At 38.8% G+C, this 13,854-nt stretch overlaps 1 protein-coding gene across 10 annotated transcripts in view; it reads left to right on the forward strand.

Moving 5' to 3' along the window:
- The first annotated feature begins 65 nt into the window (after positions 1-65).
- The window catches only part of dnm1a (dynamin 1a), a 47,888-nt gene continuing 34,099 nt past the window's right edge, over positions 66-13,854 (forward strand). For all 10 annotated transcript variants that reach the window (XM_055040094.1, XM_055040092.1, XM_055040087.1 and 7 more), the window contains exons 1-8: positions 66-505; positions 8,892-8,965; positions 9,115-9,264; positions 9,412-9,615; positions 9,929-10,027; positions 10,847-11,007; positions 11,096-11,238; positions 11,311-11,446. In XM_055040094.1, the coding sequence (XP_054896069.1) occupies positions 345-505; positions 8,892-8,965; positions 9,115-9,264; positions 9,412-9,615; positions 9,929-10,027; positions 10,847-11,007; positions 11,096-11,238; positions 11,311-11,446 (1,128 nt within the window). In that variant the 5' untranslated portion in view covers positions 66-344. The remainder of the gene's footprint in view (positions 506-8,891; positions 8,966-9,114; positions 9,265-9,411; positions 9,616-9,928; positions 10,028-10,846; positions 11,008-11,095; positions 11,239-11,310; positions 11,447-13,854) is intronic.

Here is a 13,854-nt window from a genome sequence, read left to right on the forward strand (position 1 = left end):
AAAAAAATGTTTTGATAAAACACGCCACCAGGTGGTTCGTTTTATGTACTGCAGGGATCCACCGATGGAAGAGATCATCCTCCTCTTCCTCCTCCTCCTCCTCCTCCTCTTCCTCCCCGCGGTGCTTGTAGAAGAGTATCGAGGAAAGAGTCCTGTCTCTCTGAGGTGATCTGACACACCAAGGAAGACCCGCAAATGAGGGAGCAAAGCGAGACGTAAAATAAAAACAGACGCATAAAGCTGCCTCTGAAAGACAGGCTGGCCTGCGGGGGACGAAGAGGACAGATAAATAAACCCGCTCCAGTGCTGACAAGGAGGATAGACTATCCCCGAGCACCGCAAAGATGGGGAACCGGGGAATGGAGGACCTGATTCCTCTGGTGAACCGCATGCAGGATGCCTTCTCGGCCATCGGACAGAACGCGAACCTGGACCTGCCGCAGATCGCCGTGGTGGGCGGCCAGAGCGCGGGGAAGAGCTCGGTTCTGGAGAACTTCGTCGGGAAGTAAGTAGCTTTATCCAGGGCGGCGAGGGATGTGCGCCCGCAGGCGGCCCAGTTTGCATCTCCATTACGGGACAGGTTGTCTGAGGAGACAGTGACCAAAAGAACAGAGCTATAGGTGGACCGGACTGGCGCACGGTCATCGTCATCTGAGTTACTCGAGTTTTTATTCCCACTTTCTGTCACTGGCAGCGCGCTGGCAAGCGGATTATGTTTGGGGCCTATAAATCCCCGGGGAGTTTATTTTTCACTCCTGCAGAATGCATGCACGGACCACAATTCCCTGTTACGCAATATAGTAAGAAAAAGTGTAAAAGCGTGTTTTATTGTTTCAATTAAAGGCATAAATCCCCCTGTGGCCTCGAGAGAGTCAGATAAGTGCGGGTGTTGACTTTCTGGCAACGGAGACAGTTCCTGTTTGCTTGTGTTGCTGTTAGAGTGATCCCCTCTCCAGGCTGTTTTAATTCTGCGCAGAACAGTCTGCAGAACTGATGCTGCGAGGCGTCAGACCGAGTCCACTTTGTTTTCCTGTCCGTCAGAGCCGCAGTTTCTGCTGAAAGAGACGAAACCAAGCAGAGTGGAGCAAATCTGATCTGTTGTGCGGCAGTCGCTGCATGGTGACCTTGCAGTGAGGGGAAATGAGTCCACCTGAGCTTTGAGCCCTTTCAGCTCAGCTCAAACCATCTGCCCAGCAGTGTTTATAATGCTGGAAGTAAAGCTTACTGCACACGGTGTAACATTGGTGAAACCAACTTGCTTGGGGAGAGAAAAAAAAAAAAACCCTGCTTGCTTGTTTTTTGATGTCTATGCGATTCAGCATCATGTTTTAAAGTGAGCAAGATAAAGTCACATTTGGACAATCCCCCCCCCCCAAAAAAAAAAAAAAAAAAAACATCACAATAATAATTGACCTCTCTGGAACAACAGATATGTCCAAACCAAGGCAGCAAGGTTGCCAGTAAGTCACTGTAAATTTCACAGTAACCTTACTGTAATTCTATTACAGTTTTACTGCAATTTTATTGCAGGTTTACTGTGATTCCTTCAAAATAGCACAGTAATTATATAACATGAATCCTGTGATTCCATCACATTTTTATCATAATAAAATTACAGTAGACCTGTAGTAGAATTACCAAAAGTTGTCATTTTATAGTAGTTCATGAAACTGCATACTTTGCTAGATTTTAAAAGTTTAAATGTAAACATGCAACTTAATTTACCAAACTCTCAAAAAATGTTTTATTCTTTTAATTTAAAAAAATTGCTTTATTTTATTGCCAATTTAAATCTGACAAAGTGAAGCAAAACAAAATATAGCATTTTGCAACAACAATATTTGCTTGTTACATAGAAATCAAATCATTGCAACCAAAGTGAAAAATACTCTGATCTTAAAACATTTCCCTCATGATAATATGATATTGAATACAATGAATTAAATAATCTCTACTCAAACGTCAAAGTTTCGGAGCAAACTGCATGTCAAAGTCATAAAAACAATGTTCTACCAGCTTGTCATGTAAAACTTGCAGTCAAAATTCTAAATGTTTGTATTTTCTTCCTTAGAATGAAGGAAGAGATCCAGCAATGTCAAATATAAAATATTACATATTTGGAACAAACAAAACCAACATGAATAAGTTCTGAGTTGGTCTCAGTCCTGAGCTTCTCCGGAAATCATCAAACTATTGCTGGAAGATAAAGAAAGAAAAACATTAAACTGCATTCATGTCATTTAAAGACAGACATTAAAAATGTACAGTAAAGCTGTCCAATCAGGCCCCATATACTTTGCATACGCATTTCAGATCACAGTAAAGAGCTGCATTTTCAAAACCCATCTACCTTACTGTATTTTCATGCTTTAGCTTTTATAGCCATTTGCCAGCAGTGGCAGCTTACCTCCATCCTAACTGAGAGTAGGCGAACCTCGTTTCCTGCTTACATGTCTGCATTATCTACACATGATGCTCTCATGTGTCTCAAAGGGGAATTATAATAAACGCTTAAATTCCAAGAACAAATTTATTACACAGGTGCAAAACAGCAGTGAACAAAACTCAAGGAAGAAGTCAAACAACACTGAAATAAATTCAAATGAAATAGTGTTATGGAAATGTCATTTATTAAAGAACGAGAATCTGTTTCAATAATAAGAGAAAGATTAGTCTTTGTCTTTAAGTTTCTTTATTCGAAGGCCCGTCTCACTGAACCCAGTCAGGAGAAGAGCCCTGAACGCAGTCACATCGCATCGTTATATAGTCACAGCAAGGAAAACACCCTCCCAAAGTCTGATCTTATCTCTATTGCCAGATGGACCACAAACACAATCCTTACCCCCACCTCGTGAACTATCCCTCACCTCTCGGAGGGGATGATTTCACGGCAGGACAGAGAGCCGGTAAAGATTTCAGGAGAAACTTATAATTCTTCTTTGTCGGTTACTCATGGATTCTGGGTCAAACAAGGGTACAAAGTACATTCCACACATGACAGTCCTTTAAGACAATGGCAAGGTAAGCATTTGACCCAAGATGTCTTCTGGTCTCATCTAAACATTATCTGGAAACTTCTTTCATGGAAAACACGTCTTGCAGAAATACAAAAGCACAGCAGATATCATCAGTAAATAAATGGTAAAAAAATATATATTATCAGTTTAATCAAAAATGAAATAAGGCTAAAAACAAAATTTTCCCCTCCTTTTTTTCATGTCTAAACACATTTTCTTCATTTATCAGATTTTGTGACTGTTTTTGCCATAATCACACAGTTTTTTAGATTCCTATCCCTGTTTAATTGTTTGAAGTTTTTTTTTGTTGCTTTATGTAATTTTTACACCTCTGATTCAATAACACTCTGCTTTTTTCAAGTGATTAAAGCCCTCTTCACACTCATTTTGGAAAATGCTACGCTGCACTCGCACGGCTGTTGTCATAGTAACAGCTTCGAGCTCATAATGTGTCTTTACCTTGGAGACTTGATAGCAAGTTGAAAACCTCTTCCAAAGAGATATGCAAATCTTTCCAGCAGATGTTTTAGTTGCTGGATTTGCAGTTCTTTGTCTCTTTTTTTTTTTTTTTTAGCTACAGTGCAAAACAGAAACGATTGTGTTTTTATCTGTCAAGTTCTGACGCTGCTCCGCTGGCCAATGAAAACGCACGACAGAATGTGTTCACACATCTTTGTTTCTCCCATTTCAACTTCTTTCTTTCTGTCTTTCTCTGTTTGAAATACAGTTCTTTCTCAACGGAGGCTTTGTGCATCCTGTGACAGTTTTTCACTGGGCATCCAGCACCGAAGCATGCTAGAAATGGTGTAGAACAATCATTTTCCTGCATTCATTTGCGAAGCCTTTCATTTAAAAGAAAAGTTGTTTGAAAGGAGTTCAGTCAAGTCCATTTTAAACAGGTACTTTGTCTCTGAATTGCACGCTGCTGTGCATCTGGCAGGCATGATTCCAGGGCAAGGAGAGTCAAAGGTTGCTAATTTATTTTGCATCAAAAGCATCGTGTCGTTTGTCCTTCACGGTGTTGGTTCTGCCTCAAGTCCTTTCTGCTGGTGTATGTCGAACTGCCGCTGTTTCTATTTAATGTTTACCGTCAGTTTGAACCTTTGTTAATTTCCCAGCCTCTTATAGCTGCTCATTTATTCTCGGCTCAGTTGGATCAAATCGTATCTCAGTGGTTTAATTGGCCTGAATTAGATGGTGTAGATCGTTCACAACGATCTGCATTGTTTTTTATTCTAGTAAATATTTCACTTTCTCAGAAAATGACAGCGCGAGGCTACTAATGTTGTTCATATATATCTGAATAAAATGCATAAAATAACAATAAGGCAGATATCTGAAATGTCAGTCATTTCTTTACTTAAAAACGTCTTCTCACACATCCCACTAATAGCACAGGTTTGATTATAATTTTGTTTGTCTTTCATTAATAAAGAGATGAGCAAAGCCACTGTCTTCCTTTTCTGACTGTCAACCAGTTAGTATTTTAAACTCACCAGAGTCTAATTATCTTAGAGAAAGTGGGTCTCTTGTGCCAAACATATGCAGCTGCAGCTGAGCAGCAATTAGGACCCGGAGTTGAACGTCAGTTTTGTTTAGATTGAGGAGTGATTCATTATCCTAAAGTGAAATTAAAAACTGCTAAAAAGCTGATATTAAAATGTAAATTCTGAAATGAGAACCGATAGTCGTGCAAAAGCTATGTTTAGCTTACATTGTGGGTAAAAATGAAGATATCTTCTGATACTAGGATTCTGAGTGAAACTCTGTCGCATTTAATAATGGGACATATTTCTCTCTTGGCTCCAGAATGCATTAAATTTAGTCTGGTGAACCTTTCATCCATCTCAATCATTACTTTCACATCCTGTTTGCCTCATGGAAAACTCCACACATTTCAAAGTTACTTTCAGAACCACGGACAGCGCTCTCTCTCTCTCTCTCTCTCTTTTTCTCTTTGTCTTTTTTTCTCTCTCTCTCCTATTAATCCCTAAACCCAACAAAAATTGCATACTATTGCAGCTTCCAGTTATTTTGTCATTTCACAGAAAGAAGTTTTAGTTTCTTTAACTCAATTTAAAATGTTCATGCACAGCAACACTTTTTCTAATTCCTATTGAAAGGAAAGATGAGCTACAACAGAAACTGATAGCATGCTCCAAATTGAGGTGAAAAAAAAAACAGGTTTTACACTGATAAATGTTTTCCTGGGATGCAGACAGTTGAGGAGGATGATGTTGCAGTGTTTTTTATGGCTTAGCTAACCTGCTGACTTGCACAACCTAATACCTCGCTGAAAACACTACAGCCTGTGACTCCTCACTCGCAGCTGCCATCACCGTTCCCACCCCCACATTAAGCTGATGATATGAAGATGGTGTTGTGTTTCATAACACTGAGGCAGAGGCCTGGAACTGAGGAGTAGGACAGTGAACACTTTATTGTGTCTAATATTAGGAGCAGGGATACTTTCTTTCTTAATGCAGAAGGAAGGACAAGGCGTGGGATTCCTGTTTCAACCAATTCTGTTTTCTAAGAATTGTTGTCCACATTAAATGCTGCATTCCTAAATTATTAAATTAGAAAATTTGAAGAAAAAAAACAAAACAAAGCTCATTCTTACAGGAACCCTTTATTTCAATTATGAAAGATTAAATTCTGTTTTGCAACTCATATCACATTATCTTCCTCAAAGAGTCGTTGTAGGTGTTGATGGATGTGCATAGTAGCAATCTCCTGGAGTGGGCTGTATCACAGCGGTTCTCTTGAACTCTGACTGTAGACACCCTGTTGTTGTGAAGCAGTTTAATGAAGAGGATGCCCAGGGTTGTCAGTAATTTTCTGAGCCTTTTTAGGTAATTGGTTCGGATGCTGCTTCCCCAACAGAGATAATTTAAAGGGAAGATGTTTTCTAAAATTATTTTGTATAAGTACATTTGTATAGATGGGATTGTGAAAGTAAAAATCATAAGTTGCAGAGGTTTTTTCACAAAAACCTCTGAGAAAGTTTGTGGATGTTGCAAAATGTGTCATTATTCTTCGTTTAGAAGTAGCTTTAACTGTGGGAAACTGTTGAAACAGAATTGAATATAGATAGGATGAGACAGCATTTGCTGAGAGACGGTGGGGGAGAGGACATCATTTATTGAGGCACTGCTACAGGGGATTACCACTAATCTCTGCTTGCCTTCAATGCATTCTCCCATTGGATGTGACCTAAGCCTCAATTCCCACCAGGAGAGCAGCTGGCTTTACCACCAACCTTTATCTTGTATGTATATGCATTATTTAATCATCACTTTAGAAGCATCCTCTAATTTTAGAGCATGCGGGGGGGAAACACACACATTGTTGTGCTGCTTCATTGCTGTCAGGACTTGTAATACTCCACGCATTAGAGGAGGATTAGACGAGGCTCAGTATCCAACCGTGTCTGGAATCGGAAGTGAGGTGATGTACGTAACACAACCAGCAGAGGAGGGCTCGGTTCTGGTTACTGGACGTAAACAATATGTCTCACATAAAACAATACAAAGAGGATGTAAAGGAACACGCATAAACCCACCAATTCTTCAACTATATTTGTAAAACTGTTGCTGCCTGAGAAAATAATAAAGCATTGTATGCTTTAAAAATCATGTTAAATCATGCTTCGCTTTAGTTAACTGATAACTAAAGAAAACAATAAGTTACTGGCGTTTACTAGACATTTGTCCATAGTTACAAATAAAGTGCTGCTTTAGATCATTTGCTCCCATAGACACAGGATATCTTGTCTTTTTTTGAATCACATGTCAATGATTCAGAGCTTGAAATTAATTTGAAATAAATCAGAAAAAGATATTGGTTCTAAATTCAACATACAGTTTTGAAATGATGATCTGATTCATAGAATTTGTTCTCCAAACTAACTCCAAAAGAGTCTAGCGCTATGTGAAACATTACCTGCTTCCTTTGTTAAATCAAGGATTGACTGCGAATAAGTGCATTTTTGGACAGCTGAGTTGAATTTCACTGTTCACATTACTGCCAGATCTGTAGAAACAAGAAAAGTCCAAAACAGAACCTGTTCTGATTTTGCACTTCCACTCCAGAGATAAGATACTTTTTTTTTTTTGTAAAGAAAAGCTCTTCAGACACTGACAAATTTTGTCACCACATGTAAGGATTTCTCAAAAGCCTAGAAGGAAAAGTTAATCACACATCTGAAAAACTGAAGGAGATTTGAGTCTCTGCAGCAGCGGTTATGGTAAATGGAGACGCCAGAGACTGCGAGGACTGAAAGAGGATTGAGACAGGTGTAGTTTAATGATTTCACAACAGCTAAGTGCTCTCCAAAAGTAGGTTGATGCAACTATGAAAAGCAATCTCTGGCTTATATTATTTGGTTGTTTAGTTTCATAATTTTTAGTCCCCTCGTCTCCTTGATGAAAGGATTGTGTGGGCGTTTTTGTTTCTTTTCCCATGTCTCTGCGGGAGATTTAACAATAGAGGATATTGATGGGGCCTGAAGCTTTCCTGAAGCAATTAGTGAAATGATCAGGGAGCGACACATGTATTATTCTGTGGGCAAACAGATAGATGTAAAAATCCTGTTTGTGGCGTTGCTCATTAATTGGAGGATGGCTGCCAGTTTAAGAGGCATCAATGTGTAAGAGGAAGACCTGCAGTTCAGACCATCTGTCCTCTGAAAAGTGTCCAACTCGGGGAAAGGGGGAAGCATCACTCAGAAAGATTTGCTGGCAGGTAGACCAGATGGGACACAGAAATGCTAGTAGAGAGAAGGATTCCCTTTACTGTAGTAAAGCAGAATAACATAAATTAAATGAATTTTTACATCATTTAGTTTTCCTTCCTTTTTCATGCCCTTGTTGCATAATGTCTTTAACAAAGTATAAAAAAAATAAAGACATTTGAAATAAACAATACATATTTCAGAAAAGATTATTTTAACTATGTGTCATTCAGTTAAAATTTGTAAGTAGTTTACTGATAAAATCACACAGATGGAGCTGTTTATTTTTTATTTATTTATTTTTTTATGTCAGAACAGTCATTTAAGAGAAGCTAAACATTTCTGACAAAATTACTGGTATGTGTAGAGCAACACTTTGAGTGTATTTCTCATGCTAATAAAGTGATGTTTAGAAGAACCTGAACCTTGACCTTTATGTCTTCAAAAATGTTTTTGTTGCTCTACTGTAAAACTCTAATCTTCATCAGAATTAACAAAAATAAAAGCTTGAAAGCAAATGTCTGTGTGACAGATAACATATTTCACTTTGTGAATTCAGGTTCTGAAATAAATAAACATTTCAATAATATACATTTCTTTCTAAATGTGGCTGACTAGGATCTGTATTATGTAATAGAAAGTAAAATTTTTTCAATAAAATACATGTGAAACAGCTGCTTTTCATACACATGCATGCATATTTTTGTATGCCATTGGATATGTTTATTTCAGAGTTCTCTGTCTTTGGTGGCAGATTGTTTTGCACAACTTGGCTCTGTGATGTAATAGAGTGTTTAAGACATTCATGTATGTAAACATGCACATACATAGTCAATGTGAATAGAACACATCAAAAATATTCTTAGAAAACTGAAGTAAATGTATGTACAGCAGCTCATTAAATACGCATCAGTGAATAACAAGAGGCTTGGCAGCTGGCTGAAGTGTCTACAGTGCTATAGGCGAGTTGACACCAAGGTTGCATAAGTAGGGGGAAGAAAAACATTTTATTCTTCCAAGTCAGGCAATGTTAATAGTAGTTATTTAAAAAGAAAATATATTTTTAAAAAGTCCTTAATTTCTGCCTTTTATGTGACGTTAATCATTAAACATGTTCTTTGTCTGTTTTTGTGTTATAGGGACTTCCTTCCTCGTGGTTCTGGCATCGTGACCCGTCGACCTTTGGTTCTTCAGCTGATGAACTGCCCTACAGGTGAAATGCATGAACCTGAGAAACATAATTCAAATGAAAATAATTTACTCACTCAGCCAAAAACAAGATAAGAGGCGACTAAAAAGCGGGGAGAACTTTATCCACTTCCATTACTGACTAATGTGACTTTTTTATATATTCCGACTCAGAATATGCAGAGTTCCTCCACTGCAAGGGCAAAAAATTCACAGATTTTGATGAGGTGCGACAGGAGATTGAGGCGGAGACTGACCGCATCACGGGAGCCAATAAGGGCATCTCTCCCGTGCCCATCAACCTGCGTGTTTACTCTCCTCATGGTAAGCCTGATATCTGCATCACACATAGATTTGATTATGTTTTATGAGGCTCTGTATGATAAATTCTAGCTCTTCAAGATCTAATTTCTTAGCAGTCCATTTTGTTTTAATTGATCTCAGCTCTTCTGTTCCCTTTCCTTCTCGCAGTGCTGAACCTGACGCTGGTGGACCTGCCGGGAATGACCAAGGTGCCGGTCGGAGACCAGCCCGCAGACATCGAGGCTCAGATCAGAGACATGTTAATGCAGTTTGTGACCAAAGAGAACTGCCTCATGCTGGCCGTTTCCCCGGCCAACTCTGATCTGGCCAACTCTGACGCTTTAAAAATTGCCAAAGAGGTCGACCCTCAGGGTGAGGGCATGCATGCCAGCAAACCCATGGCACAACGGAGGAAAATCAGATGCTTTCACTGAAAGAAAATACAAATTTCACTAATTTAACCACAAAGTATTTATTGTTTTTAATAGTCATTATTGTCAGAGATTCTAAACATGTTTTGATTACTCCACATGGTTTAAATCTGGAAATATAAATATCTCCCATACGCTGTACATAGAAACCCAATATTTTGGTCAAACTCCTTTTTCACAGCCTTAATTGAGAATATTCATGTGATCATTGCGTTTATCAATGTATTTCTGCTCAATCTGTTTGCAAACTGTAGGTATGAGGACCATAGGGGTGATCACCAAGCTGGACTTGATGGACGAAGGGACAGACGCTAAAGACATCCTGGAGAACAAGCTGCTTCCCCTGCGCAGAGGTGAGAGCCCTCGAATAAACACTCTTCTTTTCCCCACCTCAGGGCAGCGCAGTGACACATTGTTTCCCTCTTGTGGTAGAAAGGCAGGCATATTCAAAGCCAGTCAAGAAGGAAAGGGGAAAAAAACTGAAGACTGCTGGGGTGAGAGAATGAGAGGAGAGACAGAAATAAATCAGATCTGAGTAAGAAAAAAATCAAGTCGTGAAGTTAGAGCAGAGAGAGTTATTTATTTTTTTAAGAAAAGGGGAAAATCTCCCTGTGGAAAAGATCTTGTGTCTATCTTGTGGGTTTTTGTTGTTGCTGATTCAGTCTTTTCTTTTCCACTGACACTTGGTCAGACCCCAGGCATGTGTTTTTGAATATTTTCATGTTCCTTGTTTTTCCAGCCTGCTCTCCGTCTAATGTCACGGATGTTCTGATTTACCAGGCCGCTGGCTCGGATTTGCATTAGTTATAGAGCATGAAACGACTTTTACCAGAGTGAAGGATCAGGAAACTCAGTTGAAGATGAAATGGGATCCTTTTCCCCTGAACGCTCCCAGCTATTTTATTGTCTTCATTTCTTCTCCTGCTTGTCCTCAAAACATGGCGTAGGACAAACGTAAATCTTTTAGTTTGTAAAACATTTTTGTGTCTGTCTTAGGTTTGTATCATGAAACACATCTGAATCAGTTAGACCCACTGGTTGGCTAAAGAATAATCCAAGATTCTTCTCATTTTGTCTCGTCTCGAATTTAAGGAAGTCCTAAAATTACCTGGATCGGTTCCTCCTGTTGTAAATCTCAACCTTTTAGACTCAGGCTGATATTTTGCATCCAGGTTACATCGGTGTGGTTAACAGAAGCCAGAAGGACATCGATGGAAAGAAGGATATTAATGCTGCTATGGCTGCTGAGAGGAAGTTCTTCCTCACCCACCCAGCTTACAGACACCTGGCTGAACGAATGGGCACGCCCTACCTCCAGAAAGTCCTTAATCAGGTGGGGGGGGAAGTGTGTTGCTCTATGCTGTTTCGCATTTTACCCAACATCCCTAAAAATGATAATGGTCACCTTTTAACTCACACAGCAACTGACCAACCACATCCGGGACACCCTACCGGGTCTGCGGGCAAAGCTGCAGAGTCAGCTCCTCTCCATAGAGAAGGAGGTGGATGAGTACAAGAACTTCAGACCTGATGATCCGTCCCGCAAAACAAAGGCTCTCCTCCAGTAAGCAGACGGACAGATGTAATGTTAGTTAGGCGGATGCTTGCTGATGCTTGTGTCCATATCTTCTCGCAGAATGGTGCAGCAGTTTTCAGTGGACTTTGACAAGTGCATAGAGGGCTCCGGAGACCAGATCGACACGGCCGAGCTGTCGGGTGGCGCGAGGATCAATCGCATCTTTCACGAGCGCTTCCCCTTCGAACTGGTCAAGGTGGGAACTCTACAAAGAGCATGCATGCACCAATCTGCACCAATAATGCTTTCACTGCTTTCAGAAGAAGTAATTTACACTTATTTCTTTTTATTTTAAGATCACAAAAAGAGGTGAATTTATGGCAGAATGTTTGGCCCTCCATTTTTATGATGCAAAAATAAATAAATTGCTAATTTGCAACATTTGTTTAATATTGCTGTAAAACTACATTTTTAATAATTTTATACAAATCTGTTAAAGGTGGATTTTTATGGTCTCATTTTCCAGACTCATATTTATTCCCATCTGTTTTTTTTTCCCTTTTATTCCAGCTCACATAAATTAATCATTTTGTATAACATATTTTTTTAAAAATCACATAATTACAGCCTTTGTTTATGGGGTACATTGATGACTAAAATAATACAATCCGTTCATTTATTGCACTGAATCATTGCAATAATTTTTGTGTTTCTTTTGAGATTTTTTTATTCTCCTTTTTTAAAACTTCCAGAGCAAACTCATGCCTCAGCTCACACATTTTGTTTTTACCCAAAGAAGTCTTGTCACTCTCTGAAGCCTGACAAAGTCTCTGTTCATTATCTTTTATTTTTTTCTCCAGTTTTTAGCTTGTGTGCAAAACATAAATATTAAAATTCATTTCTAAATTTAGTTCCATCCTGCTCTACCTCAGAGTTGGTTCAGTCCTTCTCAGTTCATAACAGTTTTTTGTTCATTGTGATCTTTTAGCAGATTACAGCAAGATAGTGAAGAAAAGTGAAGAAAAAAACCTAAACAAAATGTAATAAACAACTTTTTAGGCGTTTCATTAGTGCTGCATTTCCCTCACACGTCTTAGAAAACTTTTCACACATTTGAGAATTTGAGAATGGCAGTATATGAGCAGATGCTGCTTTTGCATTTGTACATTTCCCAAGAGAGCTGTTTATTATTGCTGCAACTCCCCGTAACCTGCTTGACTTTTTCATGAGTTCTGTAAGGTGTGGTCATGAAACTAAACAGTGATAGTTGCAAAAGACATGCATGGGACACAAAAACTTGAAGTCGGATGTAGCCAGAGGCTCAGATACTGAAATTTAAAAATTTGTTATTGATATTTTGTATTAGATTGGACCAACTTGACAAAATGATACTTGCTCCTACACTGTAAAAAAAACAGCAACAACAACAACAACAGGTGTGGTTGCCAGAACTCTTTAACACCTTAACAAAATGAAAAACTCTAAATTATTCTCTACTAATAGCGCAATATTTAAAACCTACTGTGGGATTTGTGAAACTTCAAAGAAGGGCGACTTCACTATTTTTATGCATCGGATCACACTAGAACTGCTCTTTATTGAAGTTTCACAAATCAGATAAAGGTTTCACAAATCCCACTCTTGGTTTTAAATAGTCTGTTAGTTAATATTGAGAACTATCTAGTCCAGGTTTGAAGAGTCTGGAGTGATGTAGTTTTTTAGCTAGAGTAAATTAAAGATGCTAGTGAAGCTAGTGAAGGTAGTGACAAATTAGGTGGTCTACTTTTGAGATTTCAGTTTGGTGTTCAAAAGGCATTATTAAAAGAGAAACCAAAATACCACACCAGCATTCTGTTCTTTGTAAAAATAACTTTTACAGTCTGGTTTACAGTTTTACATTGTAGATATAAATATCAGTAAAATATGTCATTTTGGCCGATTAGGGTACATTTCACGACTGTACATAAAGCTTCCCAAAATTACTTGAAATATATGTTTATTGAGTTATTGTAATTCCATGTATTTTCTACGGTAATATAAGGCTTTGGATATTACAGTCAGTAACAGTTTGTATTTCACCATTTTTTACCGTAAATGTACAGATTTATTTATTTTTGCATTGTATGAATCTTTCCTAACTTGTACATGTCTGTTGCAAAAACGTCAAGACTAGTTTGTCTGTGCGAGGATTTTTAAATACCCTTTTATTGACCTGTCTGGGAATGTTTTTGGAGTCGGTGGCCTTGCATACCCCCCCCAAACATCTGTTACATCAGGTTAAATCTGAATGTTCACAGCAGGAAAAACAAGTGTGGAAATAATAACATCAATGACTGCTCAGTTCCCTTTAGTGTGTCAGTAAATCATGGTAAAGACTACGCAGGCAAAAGAGCAGGAGTTTCCCCACCATTTGAGCAATGCCAATCTAAATAAACCTGTGGATTTCCTGCTATGAGACGTTAAACCATCCATCTGACGAATGATGGTTGTGACTCAAATATCCCCTCTACGTACCTGTCCCTCACTTCCTTTCTCTTACATAGCCAGATCGTTTCCACCTCGCCTTTTCCTCCCTGCTTTCCAGCTCTCTCTTGCGTCCTCTCTCAACCTCCCTCTGTGGATATAAAACTCACTGTAGTCGACTGAGGCAACATAAAACTTCCC

This window comes from Poeciliopsis prolifica, unplaced genomic scaffold (assembly GCF_027474105.1).
Source record: "Poeciliopsis prolifica strain line A6 unplaced genomic scaffold, Auburn_PproV2 SCAFFOLD015, whole genome shotgun sequence".
NCBI lineage: Eukaryota > Metazoa > Chordata > Actinopteri > Cyprinodontiformes > Poeciliidae > Poeciliopsis > Poeciliopsis prolifica.